Raw genomic sequence first — 13,903 nt, 5'->3', positions numbered from 1 at the left:
AGCAAAACTGCAACATGGATATCCACTGAGAAGCACAAAAGGACACAGGGGTAGTGAATGGCTGCTGGGCCCTGAGTGGCCATCCCCTCCTCATGCCAGTTTGGGCTTTGAGAGGACACCCCCAAGTTCAGGACTGCTGCCATTTGGCTGCCCTCCAGGACCCCGAGTAACTGACATACCTCTTTAGGAGCTAGGCTCCTGGGGGACAAGGGGTTGTCGCTAAGAGAACCATGGCATGTAGTTGCACAGCTGTGTACTGAACAAGTACCTGGCTGAGTGGCAACAGGTGCTAAGAGACAGGCTAGATTCTGCCTTGCAGGTGAGGAGCTCCGGTGTCCGGCTGCCCTGTCTTCCCACACATTTGCTCATTGGGAACTGTGCTCAGTGGGGCATCCCTCTAACAGACAACTTGTTCTCATTCTCAAAGAAGATGTTGTCTTCCTCTGGTTGCTTGGCGGGAGGGAGACTCAGCCTTTGTCGTCAGCCCTCGACCCTGTGCTCGTGTCTAGCTGCCCATCTATCAGAGTCCTCTCCACCTCTCTGGCATTTTCCTGGTCTATCCCTATAGACTTCTCTCTTCTGAGGCCAAAAGTGGGACCCAGAAGTCCTGCTTTAATCTGTGTTCCCATTTTAGAGAGGTAACCAGACCCAGGAAACTCAGTAACTGGTCTCTCGCCACGCCTGCCCTCTGGCCCTCCCCTCCCCTCCCCTGCATCCCAGCTCCACCCTGGCCCGACTGATCACTATCCTAGACAGCACAAACTGAGGAGCTTATCTCAACAGGGCAGGAACCAATGGTGCATCTTGTCTGCTGAGCCTCAGAAGCTCAACAAGTCCCTCGACTCCAAATCTGGCCTTGAACCCTCTACCCAGACACACCCTAGCTCGATCCCTTTGCCGAGCACCACCCTGCCGCACAAAGACTGCAATTCTGTGCTGATTCAGTGTTCTTTATTTCCTTAGGAAAGTAACTGGGGGGATCTTGGGGACCACAGGGAAAGCAGCTTGCCCCATCACGACAAACCTGGGTAGAAGGAACAAAGACAAGGTCTGAGGGAAGGCCCCAGGGTGAACACTCTTCAGCAGAAACAAAGGGCATCCTGACTCCCATCCCTCAAAGCCTAGCTTAACCCAGGGCTTGGGAAGGGAGCTGGCCAATGATGTCTTCCCCTGGGGAGGGGGTGCAGGAGGGTATCCTGTTCCCTTACCCCTCCAGATTCAACTGGAAGCCGTGTAGCGGTTGCTATGAGGTATGTCTCGGTAGTAGGGGTCAACTGAAGTCAAGGTTCTGCGGGAAGAAAGGAAGCTGATAGTGGGTGGGGGACCAGGCTTGCGCCTCTCTCCTCTGCCTCCCTCCCTGAGATCCCAAGAGCCTGCAAGGCCCAGACAAGGACAGCCAAACCACAGACATTCTCTGCCTGCCAACTGGAGCCTTTACTGTCCAAGTGGAGGTTTGGAAGAACTGAGCAGGAGTCACAGGAGGGGCAGGCCCACAGTTCATTCACTAGACAGAGCCGAGGGAATGAATCTGGGCAGGTAGGAGGCCAGAGGAAACGGCCTCACAGATACCACAGCCTGGAAGAGGCCGCCAAGCGAGGAAACCGGACAGCGGCAGAGCTGAGGGGGCATGCTACCTTGCAACATGGGGGTGCAGGTGCCGCAGGGTCTCCGTGGGGTTGGGGGTGGCATCCATGCGGGTAACCGGCTCATTGAGGGCGTAGCCTCCTGCTTTCTGGGGCTGGATGCCGCCTCGAGTCCAGCCTTCTCGGTCCAGCCCCTTGGGGATGTTCTCAAAGTACCTAATATAGTACAAGGGTCGTTGGCCACCACTCACCTCTTTCTGAGGCCTGCCCCACCCTTCACTACCAACTGATCTTGGGCCTCGGAGCTCTTCAGTCCCCTCGCCTCTGCCCATACACCTGAGGCCTTGCCCACCAAGGACATTCTCACTCAGGAAGCCTGTTCTCGTTCCTGGAGCTGAGTGCCTCTCCCTCGCTCCAAAGCTGAGACAGATGTGAAGAGCAATGAAGAGGATCTGTGGTATACCAACCTGTGACCCTGCCAGAACCCAGGGAGGAGCCCTGCTCCACCAGGCTCCCCTAAGCCTCTGCTTTCCTTCCATCCACCCAAAGAGCTGAGACTTAGGCCAAGTTTTGAGACACAAAATGACTAAGACTTGGACCCCACTCTTGGCTTATGAAGATAGAGTGCCAGGATGCCCATAGGTCCATTTGGAAATCAGTGATTACAACCCCTGGGGGTTTGGGGATCTCCAGCAAGAAACAGGATGCCTGATACCTGGCAGGAATTCCTGACAGGTAATGGGGGCGGGTGTGTGGGCAGGGTAGGGACTTGCAGTAAAGACTATTGCCTGAGGAGGGCCTATGGGGGCCTCAAAAGGGGAGCGGTCACCTAAAGAGGGACAGATCTTTGTCCCCCAACACCCAAAATGCTCCCTTTTCCCCATCGCCTTTATGAGAAGGAGAGAAGTTACTGTGCTCCCAAGCTGAGGCCCAAGGGTTTAGCTCAGAAGCCACCAAAGGCTCTTCTAGCTCAGACCTCTATTGCTGGCTGGTCCTCAGTCAGGGTACTCTGCAGTCTAGACTCCAATGCTACCTTCTTACAGCACCCTCATCCCAGCTTCCTGTTCCTCCTCTCCGCCCATGTGATCACATGGTTTGCCCACCCGACCTAGGCTAATATCTGCCCTCTGTCAAGACTCTGAAAACAGGAAGGACCCTAGAACAGGAGTAGCAGAAGGGAAGCCTGACAAGCCAGAGGAACTTGGAAGACTCAGGTATTGGGGGACAGTAGGTGCGTGTGTGTGTGTGTGTGTGTGTGTGTGTGTGTGTGTGTGTGTGTGTGTGTTGATGAGAGGTGTGCTGGGAGGAACCCTGGCTTTCCCAACTCTAGGATTCTGCTTCCCCCGCTCCCCAAAAAATACTTCCTGTTGGAATGGGCTAATAAATGTGTGATTCTAGCACTCAGGAGACAAAGACAGAAGGAGTTATTGCCACAAGCTCTAGGCCAGTCTGGTCTACAGAGAAAGTTCCAGGCAATTCAGGGCCACATAGCAAGACTGTCCTTTTTCTGCTGCTCCTAGATGCGTCCCCCACCCCCCGGCCCTGGTCTCAGAAGCTGCCCCCCCCCCATCTCTTTGGCTGCCTCCCCTGGAAGCCCTCCTCCAGGCCTGAGTCATGGATCAGAGCTTACCTGCTGAGCGAGCACTGAGCCTACCTGGCATGTGGTGGATGCAGTAACTTAGCAACTGATGTTTTTTGCTGCTGCTGCTGCTGCAGACCCCTGCATTCGTTTACCATTCCCGAGCCCACCAGACTGGTCCTAGTATCTTATCTGCCTGTCTGTGAGAGCGCCCTCCCTTGGAGCTGCTAGACCTGCTTCTCCTGAACAAGGAGCCCCCAGGAAACGTAATGTCACCTTGGGGACAGCTTTTCAGCTAGTGACTAATGGGTCTGGGATGTGATTGTCCTGGCTCTCACCCTCAGGTGGGGACAGCTCGGAGCTGTGTGCCTTACACTTTTGTCTAGAGTTTCTGCCACAGGACAGCTGGCCTCATAACAGCCCATCACTGTTGCCTTTCCTTTGCATTCAACTTCCATAAGCCCCCTAAAGACCACTCTGCCAGTGAGGGGCTGGCATGGGATGCTCGGCTGACGGTCCGTTTCTGGGAGAGTTCAGTGTGGGTCTTGGTTCTCCTTCCAGAGGTTATGGCCTCATTACTTGCCCTGCCTCATTTACAGTCTGTCAAATGGGTCTCAGCCTTCAGCCCGGAGGGGAGCCTTACCCTTGGTTGTAGGTAGTCAGGTACCGCTGATCTCTGTCAGACTCATAGGAGCCCCGGACATAGCTGGGGTTGTTAATCGTGAATCCTGTGGGCTCCTGCACAAGATGAAGACAGGATGTTCAGGACTCAGGCGCCGTTCTTAGGGGTAGGGGTGGGTGTGGCGCTGTTACCTTGTTCCCCACAGACTCCCTGCCAAGCAGGGCAACATTAGTCTGTTGCATCCGCTGGGGTGGCTGGTAGGACCTGTGGCTCATGCTGGTGGGCTGTGGACTTGGAGTAGGCATCTGTAGGGAGTAGAGCCACAAAATGGGAGGCTGGATGGCTAGCTGAGGTCGTAAAACTGAGGAAGGATGGGCAGGGTGCTTCCACACCCTGACAAATCATTCCAAGTTTCAAAACACACCTCTCTGCCCCAGTCCCCAGCTTTTTTTTTTTTTTTTTTTTTTTTTTTTTTGGTTTTTCGAGACAGGGTTTCTCTGTGTAGCTTTGCGCCTCTCCTGGAACTCACTTGGTAGCCCAGGCTGGCCTCGAACTCACAGAGATCCGCCTGCCTCTGCCTCCTGAGTGCTGGGATTAAAGGCGTGCGCCACCACCGCCCGGCTCAGTCCCCAGCTTTACGTTCCATCTGAGACACCCTTCATCTGCCTCTCCAGATAGTCTGCCTGCTCCCATTCTTCCCTGCTGGGCCCCTGTCACTCACTCTGGGGTTCAAGGTCCTTTCATTCACTCGGCTGTATCCTGTGTCTCGATCAGAGCCTCTGGCCAGCACAGGCAGAAACTCACTTCCCTGAAGGAGCAAAGCAGCCATGAGTACCACCCCTTCACAATTCCAAGCCAGGTGCAATTGTCCCCACAGGTGGCCCTGGCCCCCTAGGAGCACAGCACTTACCTGAGGGTGACTTATTGGGAGGTAGTCTGACTTGGTGACACTCCGTCCTGGCTGGAGGATCTGGAGAGGGGTGCACAGTGGGAAATCAGCCTAGCCTCCCTTGCCCTCAGTGGCTCCCACACCCTCTGATTCCAGCCCCCACTGTGCCAGGCATGCAGAGGGGTTCTGTACGGACGGGTGTGAGCAGTGCACCTGAGGAATAAGTGGAGTTTGGGTGGAATGACCAACCCCATGGTCCTGAATGGGAGCCAGCAGGGAAAGTTTCCATCTGAGCGTTGAGTGACCTTGGCCCTGCCCCCTCACTTACTTGGACCTCAGTATTCTCATCTATAAAGGGATGCCCTGAACCACGGTAGTGGTGTTCTTTAATGCTCTTTCACTCCATACTTGACTGGAGGGCTTTGTGTCAGAAGTTTAAAAAGTGACTGCAGACCCCTAGTCTTGAGAATTTCAATGCTCCTGAAACAACACTCACAGGGTCCCCGGGAAACGCCTGTGAGGGTGGCTGGAAGACGATGGGATTCTTGGTAGACTCTTCAGTGAACCCAGTTTCTTCTTTGGAACCGATTGTCTTCTTGAGCAAGAGATCTGCAAAAGCCACAGTTCTCTGTGTCCCAGCAGGAGAGGGACAGACTCCAGGGTCGAGGCCAGGAAAGCAGAAGGAAGAATAGGAACTAACAGGCCAGGAGTAGCCGTGGTCAGGCCCTAGTGACCCTGCTACATCAGCAGGCCAGGGCACTGAGATCAGCCCCGGGACCCAGCTCCCTCAAGCCACCTGGATGTCTGTCGTCCTTTCTCCCCTGGTGGCTTCTGAGAACTGTACTAGCTCCAATCCCCCTGGAGTCTCCCCAAGGGATTGGAGAAGGAAGGCCGAGCTTGGGGGGGGGGGGCTACCTGGGTGGTTTGGAGTCTCCTTGATATACTTGGAATTGTACTCAGAAGTCATGAAGCGTGGGCCCTGGAACACACAAGCCAGGGCAATAGGGACACAGTGGGCCAGGGTGGAAGGTGAGCATTCCGTGACGGTGGTGGCAGCTCTTTGGATATATGAACTCCCAGTGAGCCTTAGAGGAGGAGACTAGCACAACACCCCGAAAGACATCTAATACGCCTGATGAGGCATGCCAGATGCCTCCATGATAATTCCAAGTCACGCACCATGCTGAGTTCCTGGAAATGACCCTGAGGAACTCACACAGAAGAAAGGGGGGTCGTGATGAAGGGGGAAAAGCTGATGGAATACACGTAAGCTTGGTCCTGGGACACACGGGACAGGGCAGGGTATGGTGGCCACTTGGATGCAGTTGGATAACTATCAAATTGAAAATGCCTTGCTCTCTACAGTGTTTCACGGGGGCCCGAGCCCACATGCAGTAGCTCCCTGAGAGAGTAATCACAGGTCCAAGCTCTGCAGGGGGAGGAGGCCGGTGTGGTCCCACAGCCCTTCCCATTCCAGCCAGAGCAGACATCCACTCACATAGTGCGAGTTCTCCCACTCCATAGAGCCCTTGCCCTGCTGCTGGTGGAGCAGGGGAACCTCCTTGGGCTCCAGCCCTGTGATGGTCTGAGGCCCGTGATCCTGGGTGTCGAAGTGGACCTTCCTCACCTGGAGGAGGGAGTGCAAGTGATTGACCTGGCAGGTGAGGGGTGCCGATCACTGTCCCCCTCCATTCCACAGACCACCTTCACGGCAGTCTATGTGGCTCTGGTACGGTGCAGCCAGGGGGTCCCTCCTGCATCAGAGTTTGCAATGTCTTGCTCACAGTGACTCTCACACCCTGACAGCGGGTCCATAGGGACGTCGCGTCCTCAGGCTGCTGCAAGCCCTCAGCTCCTTGTTGAGCCTCACAACCAGAGACTCCTGCCTCAGGGCCTTTGCACAGATGTACTGCGGGGCACACACATCCCTTTGATAGCTAGAGGGATGATGCAGCCTCTTTTGAACCTTGCCCAGTGTCTCCATAGTAACCTCTTTCCCAGCCCTTGGGCTTGTATTTCATCTTCCTTCCTCACGTATTTTCCTCTGCTCTTACTCCTTCTGATTTTTTTTTAAAGATTTATTTATTTATTATGTATACAGCATATATTCCTGCAGGCCAGAAGAGGGCACCAGATCTCATTACAGATGGTTGTGAGCCACCATGTGGTTGCTGGGAATTGAACTCAGGACCTCTGGAAGAGCAGTCTGTGCTCTTAACCTCTGAGGCATCTCTCCAGCCCCTCCTTCCGATTTTTTAAAATAAAAAGATTTATTAGTGGGGCTGGAGAGATGGCTCAGCGGTTAAGAGCACTGGCTGCTCTTCCAGAGGTCCTGAGTTCAATTCCCAGCAACCACATGGTGGCTCACAACCATCTGTAATGAGATCTGGTGCCCTCTTCTGGTGGGCAGGCACACATGCCTATATAGTAATAATTAAATCTTTTTAAAAAACAGATTTATGCCGGGCGGTGGTGGCGCACGCCTTTAATCCCAGCACTCGGGAGGCAGAGCCAGGCGGATCTCTGTGAGTTCGAGGCCAGCCTGGGCTACCAAGTGAGTCCCAGGAAAGGTGCAAAGCTACACAGAGAAACCCTGTCTCGAAAAACCAAAAAAAAAAAAAAAAAAAAAAACAGATTTATTAGTATTTTATGTGTCTGTGCTTATATATGTCACATGTAGACAGGTGTCCACAGAGGCCAGATAAGGGCATCAGATATCCTAAAGCTGGAGTTGCAGGCAGTTATGAGTCTCCTGATGTGGGTGCTGGGAACTGTACTCACATCCTCTGGAAGAGCAGCAAACACCCTTAATCTCTGAGCCATATCTCCTGCCATCATCATCAAAGTTGAGATACAGTCTCATGTGGCTCAGGCTGGCCTCAAACTTGATATGTAGCTAAGGATAACTTTGAACTCCTTATCCTGCCTCCTCCATCTCCCCAGTGCTGGGATTACAGGTAAATACCACTATGCCTGGTTTATGAAGTGCTGGGGATGGAACCCAGAGTCTCATGGATGTTAGGCAAGCACCCTAAGCACTGAGCTACAGCCTAAGCACACTCCCTCCAAAGTCAAAATGTGTTCAGAACAGATTGGCTGGATGAAGGAACAGCCATCCTCAGGACCACGGTGGTGACTTGAATGGTGGCGATAGACAACAGAAGCAGAGAAGATGGGGGTGATTATGCGCGGGTGGGAGGTGGGGAGAGTAGTGGCAAAGGCTCTGAACAGGAGTAGGACCCTGGCATCTGGGAGGATGGAGTAGAGGGGAGGGTGGTGACAGGGCTGTGGGGAGAAATGGAGGGGAGGGTGGCGGTGGGGACAGCGTGGATGACGGGAAGGTCACACTGGGGAGTGCTCCCCCACCCAAGACTGTCATCTGAGCTTTGTGCGATGGTTGGAAGCACTGTTCCTGCTTGCTCGAAGGAACCCACCCTCCCTGCCTTCCTGCACACATCCTGGGTTCCCTCCTTCCCAGCATGGGCCCAGCACTGACCTCCTTGGAGAGCGGCCCCGAATTGAGCTTCTCTCGCCCATAGCCAGAGGTGGTCTGGTACAGGTTCCAGGGCAGGGAGTGCTTGCCATCGGGCACTTCTAGGGGAGAGTAGCTCTGACTGGTCACAGACTTGGAAGTGTCCCGGATTTGTTCCCTAAGGGGCAGGAGGAGGTAAGCGCTGTGACCTCCGGCGCCATCTGCCCGCCTTTCCTGCCTTTGTTCTCGGGCTGAGGGCTGCCAGGCTTTGCCTTGGAGCGCGGGGCAATGACATCTCTGGTAGCTGAAATCCAGCAGGGCAGAGGTGGGAGGAAAGGGGGGCAACGGAAACCGTACCCCACGGCTGGATTCTCCAGGGTGTCCAGGTGGGGCTGGTAGGAGACCAGGGGCCGATAGTTGGACTTGTAGCCTGTGCCTACGTGGCTCCCCATTCGGGGCTTGAACTCCTCCCGACCTGCCAGGGAGCAAGACAGGGTCAAAGGTCATCAGAAAAGGAGGCGTGGCTTCCAGTGTCAGCATCCCCCAGGGCCCAGGAGCCACTAAGCCAGGGGAATACCCAACACCCTAGGTGATGGGAGCTGGGTAGACCTGGCCCTTCAGGGGACTATGATGGCAGGAAACAGAGCCAATGGCGTGGGGACACAAGAACCATGTGGCAGACTCACTGCAGTGACAAGACAAGGGGGTGGCTGGACAAGGCCAGCTGGATAGTGTGAGCCCTTGGGTTCCGGGAATAGTAGAACAGCTCTGTGCGGCAGGTCACCGTAGTAGGATTTTCCTAGAGACTGTGCCTCTCCTGGCCCCTCTTCCCACCCAGGGTCCCACATCGGGGGGTCCTCACCATAGGCTGTGCAGTAGCTGGTAGCATAAAACTTCAGAGGGTCAGAGCACCCCCCCGAACTCATCTTCACATAAGGAGAGACAACCCCGAGAGGGAGTTTTCCCATCATGATGCTGTGGGGCAGGGCCCCGCAGGCCTGAGAAGAAACCCGGGAGGCCCTCAGGAGTCCTGGTCCCAGGCTCCAACCCCAGCAGGGGCAATCACCCCCACAGACTCGAGTCCTTCTTGTAAGGCCCCTGTTCCCGTTTCTGGACACTGCACCTCAAGCCAAAGGAAGAACCCATCTTGAATTCTCACACTCTCACACGTGTGGCTTGTCTCACACCAGCTTTCAAATGCCGCCCCCATTTTAAAGCCAAGAGGCTTCAGTGCCGAGGAATAAACTGAAGCTCTTGACAAGAGCCAAGAGCTGGGATTCAGACCCGGGGTATCTGAATCCTAGTCCTCTGGTCTGACACCACCCCACACCCACACCCACACACACACACACACACACACACACACACACACACACACACACACGCGTGTGTCTTATGGAGTACATGACCAGATCACTGCCTACCTGGGACTTCTTCTCTCCTGTGAGACATACCCCTCACCTCCATCTTTTACTCAGTTCCTTCCCCACCCCGCTCCCTCTGGAAGCTCACTGTGCTCTCCTGGGGCCTTAGACAGTAGGCCCCACCCTCACCTGCCCTCTGCAGCTGTCTCTGAGGTCGGCAGAGGCCACAGGAGGCAGGAGCTGCTGAGAAGCCGGCCCTCCTGAGGTGGAGATGGCCAAGCTAGAAGAAACAGAGTGTTGCTTGGCAACCAGCACCTAGCAACAGCGTCCCAAGCCTCTGAAGCCCTTCTCAAGCCATGGCCCACTGAAGGGCTGACCTGCCCAAGAGGGGAGCGTCAGGCATGGCCCAGACTTGGTCCTATCTCCATGACTCTGGGCCCAGCTGCCTGCACAAGACCACGAACAGTTGTTTGTCCTAACTGACGTGAAATAAGCGATAACCCTGGACAATCATTCCCGTTTATAGAGTACCCACTTCTCACCAGACACATTACATCCTTTATCTCCATCCTCCTATCGGCTCTTCCAGGTAGCTATTATTATCCTCTCTTCGCTGGGGAACAAGAGGCTTAGATAGGCAAAGCAGCTCGACCAGCCAGAGATCTCAAAATCAAAAAAATAACCCAATTGAGATTCCATGTGGGTGGATCCTGATCCCATTCTTATGCCTCTTGGTAAATTAATGTTTACTCTGTTCTGCTCCAGCCAAATCTGTGCTAAGCTCTTTACACACATTACCTCTTACAATCTCCCAGACTCCCCCATGAGCTTGGGGCTCTTGGTATATGGCCAATAACCGCAGCAGCTCCAACCAGGCTTGCTGGCTTTCATAAGGTGTCTTTCCTTTTCAGGACCTCACTTCTCCATCTTAAGTATGTAACTTCTGGCAGGAAAGTGTGGGTCCAGCTCTTGATGGAAGGAAGGGGGCAACACTGTTACTTACCTGCAAGCTATTGTCTCCAGGCAGCCCCCAGCCAGCTCCCCGGGATTGCCCTAACAGCCTGCATGCCTCCAGTTGGTTTTCAGCCTTGTAAACACTGTGACAGTTGGATCTCTAGGAGGAGAGGGGGCACTCTGATCAGGGTCTGCCAATTATTGGGGTGCAAGTTCTGCCATCACTGCTGCTTTCAGTCAATGCTGCGGCCCAAATGGAACTTCAAATCATTTCATTTTGAACACACCGGGGGTTAACAGCCAGCTGTAGATTCTCTGCCTTCAGCTGTCATGAGTGTGTGAACTTCTCTTCTGGGACAAGTGACCTGTGAGGAAAAGGAACAGAAAGAGAAAGGGGCTGCCCTGCCTCAGATATCTGCACGTCACATTAGCCCTACCAGCACCAGGGATCATGAGCACTTCATACCACGACAGAGAAGCCCTGGCTTCAGAACTGACCCTCGTCTAGGAGGGCGTCTAGGAGGGCTTCAGGACAAACCGAGGCACACCGGATTCTCACCCTCCAAAGTCATGACTCAGCCCAGAGGTCAGGGGCACTCAGCCTTGCCTCCACCAAGCAGCTCCAGCTTGCCAACAGAGAGGCTCCTGGGCACTCCACACAGGAATCACGGGAAGATTGAGAAGGTCATCGGTGGGGCACGCCCCGGGCAAAGGCAGAGAGCAGTCAGTGCTGCTCCGCCACCCCTGGGGAAGAGGTCACAGCCTGAGCTCAGGTTCTGAAGCTGGGTGGTACGGGCCGTGGCTCTGCCACCAAACACATATGAAACTTGGTCCAGGGTGTGTGTGCCTTAGTAGCCCTTTCTGGAAGACAGGGACAATAATGACAACTGCCTGTGGGTTGCAGCACAAACGAAGCACTTAGCCAAGCACCAGTGCATGAAAAAGGCCATCTACTGAGCTAAGGAAAGCCCTGGAGGGAGATGCCGTGTGTGTGTGTGTGTGTGTGTGTGTGTGTGTGTGTGTGTGTGTGTGTAAACGAATGTATGTACCAACACCGTATGCAAGTGCGTGCCAGAGGGCAGCCTCAGTGTATGACCTTAGGCTCTGTCTTGGTTTCTTTTTCTGTTGTTTTGACAAGATACTCTGAAAAAGGCAAGCTAAGGGTTTATTGGGCTCTCAGTTCAAGCATACAGCCCAGCAAGGCAGAGAAGTCAGGGTAAGAGAGGCTTGATATAGCTGGTTTCATTACATGTACAACTAGAGAGCAGAAATCAGGGTCTGGAGAGGTGGCTCAGTGGTTAAGAGCACTTCCTGCTCTTTCAGAAAACACCACTTCAGATGACTCACAGTCATCTGTAATTCCAGCTCCAGGATATCCTATACCCTCTAAGAAAACAGCCAATGAATACATCTTACTGTTCAGCTAGCTTTCTCCATTTTACATAGTCCAGGTTCCTCCCCAGGACAGGAAATGGTACGTCCTTAATTTAAATAGATCTTCCCCGTCGGTTAATCCAGGGGCAGAGGCAGGGAGACCTCTGTGGGTTTGAGGTCAGCCTAGTCTAATATCAAGTACCAGGTCAGCCAGGCCTAAAGAGACAGACCTTGTATCAAAAAACAAAACAAAATAACCCTTCCTATAAGCATACCCTGTAGCCCATCTCCCAGTAAATGCTAGGTCCTGTCAAGCTGACAATGAACACTGACCACCGTAGGCTCCTTCCACATTTTGTTTGAGACACAGTCTCTCACTGGTCTGGAACTTTGCCACATAAGTCATGCTATCTGGTCCCCGAGCTTCCAGGAATCTGCCTGTCTCCCATCCTGCATTGGCTGGAATTACAAGTCCATTCCTCCACACACAGCTTTATACGTTGTAGCAGGCTTTCTTGGACTGCCAGCCCCCAGATCATGACACAGAGACTTATTATTATTAATTATGAATGCCTGGCCTTAGCTTAGGCTTGTTTCTAGCTAGCTCTTTTTTTTTTCTTTAACTTAAACTAACCCATTTCTCTTAATCTACGTGCTGCCCCGAGGCTCGTTTACCTGATCTTTATACTGTCCATCCTGCTTTCCTGCTTCCTCCGTATCTGGCTGGCTCTGGCGGGCTGGCCAGTTCCCCTTTGCTCTCTGCCCACCAGCCCCCCCCCCCATTCCTCTTCTGCTTATCTATTGGATGTTCAGCTTTTTATTAAACCAATCAGGTGCTTAGGTAGGCAAAGTGAAACAGCAGCACATCTTTACAAGTTAAACAAATGCAGCATAAACAAAAGCAACACATCTTTACATAGCTAAATAAAAGCAACACATCTTTACATAGCTAAATAAATGCAACACATCTTTACATAGCTAAATAAAAGCAACACATCTTTACATAGCTAAATAAAAGCAACACATCTCTACATAGCTAAATAAACGCAACACATCTCTACATAGTTAACCAGTTATTCCATTCCACAACAATACTCGGTTTCCAGGGATCCAAACTCAGACCTTCATGCTTGTGAGGCAAGTGCCTTACCTACTGAGCCATGTCCCTGTTCTTTAGGCAAAGGGTTGAGGCAAACAGTTAAAGACAGGAATCCCACAGGTTCTCAGACACAGTCATGGGATGGGGTGGAAGGAGCTCTGCTCTGAGTCTGAGCTCAAAACTGTCTCCTCTGTAGGACTATTCTGAGCCTGTTTCTGCCTCTGCAAGCTGGGAGGACACATCTGGCTCTCAAGGTCAGGGGCTTTGGTGAGATAACATACCTGACAACCATGTCTGGCAATCTGCACGGGCAGAGGGGAAAGAGGACTCTCCACCAGGAAGGAAACAGCAAATACGAAGTGGTCTTCAGCCTGGGTTCTGAGACAGATTCTGTGTGTCTGGGTCCTGTACAGGGAAGAGAGGTGGGAGGAAAGTTCTAGATAGCCCCTTTGGGGCTACAGAAGTAACTGCTTAGGGCTGGCAGTCCCAGGTTGCTGCAGACCTTGTTTTCTGTTATGCAGCGACATCTAGTGGCTGTCACCCAGAACTGCGGGTGAGAACATTAATAGAGCTGGGACTCCTTGGAGGAGCTTGCAGAGTGGACAGATGGCCAGAGTCTGGTTCACCTACGCACCCCCGCACACCCACTCTCCAGAACAAACTCAATAGGCCTGGATCTCACGAGTGGCTGAAGCCTAAGGGCTGCCCACATGGATGAAGGTCCTTGCAAATTATGTGACTTGGGCCCCTCCGTGTACCTAGGCTTTTCTACTTCTACAGAGAAGCTAACAATCCTTTCAATTGAGGTTGAAAACCCAGGACCCACATCACCCACATTCTTCCCATAATCGTTCCTATTTATTAACTACTGTCTCTGTGCTGGGCACTTATGGAAACCCCCTCAGGTGCCTGCCCTGAGGAGATTTCTCCCAGAGTCCTCGGGAAGACGCTACAAGCAGCGGGGGTA

The 13,903-nt window shown here is 53.2% G+C and overlaps 1 protein-coding gene across 9 annotated transcripts; it reads right to left on the bottom strand.

Moving 5' to 3' along the window:
- Nucleotides 1-929: 929 nt before the first annotated feature.
- On the bottom strand, nt 930-13,527 carry Ppp1r32 (protein phosphatase 1 regulatory subunit 32). 9 transcript variants are annotated; one of them, XM_052713241.1, is made up of 16 exons: nt 13,218-13,527; nt 10,751-11,207; nt 10,052-10,477; nt 9,008-9,143; nt 8,503-8,620; nt 8,170-8,323; nt 6,172-6,300; nt 5,589-5,652; nt 5,170-5,282; nt 4,695-4,754; nt 4,506-4,592; nt 3,976-4,089; nt 3,806-3,900; nt 1,635-1,799; nt 1,209-1,288; nt 930-1,024 (listed from the first exon to the last, which is right to left on the bottom strand). In XM_052713241.1, the coding sequence occupies exons 3-15, from the start codon at nt 10,076-10,078 to the stop codon at nt 1,219-1,221; spliced, it is 1,332 nt and encodes a 443-aa protein (XP_052569201.1). In that variant the 5' UTR covers nt 10,079-10,477; nt 10,751-11,207; nt 13,218-13,527; the 3' UTR covers nt 930-1,024; nt 1,209-1,218. The 9 variants fall into 9 exon arrangements, with proteins under 9 accessions (XP_052569201.1, XP_052569202.1, XP_052569203.1 ...); XM_052713242.1 differs by having other exon boundaries at nt 10,751-10,828; XM_052713243.1 differs by lacking the exon at nt 13,218-13,527 and having other exon boundaries at nt 10,052-10,172; nt 10,308-10,477; nt 10,751-12,403.
- Nucleotides 13,528-13,903: the final 376 nt, after the last annotated feature.

This window comes from Peromyscus californicus, unplaced genomic scaffold (genome assembly GCF_007827085.1).
Source record: "Peromyscus californicus insignis strain IS unplaced genomic scaffold, ASM782708v3 Scaffold_4__1_contigs__length_199733344, whole genome shotgun sequence".
NCBI classification, from domain to species: Eukaryota; Metazoa; Chordata; class Mammalia; order Rodentia; family Cricetidae; genus Peromyscus; species Peromyscus californicus.
Note: the sequence above shows the minus strand (reverse complement) of the source record. Positions and strands in the feature narration are given on the sequence as shown.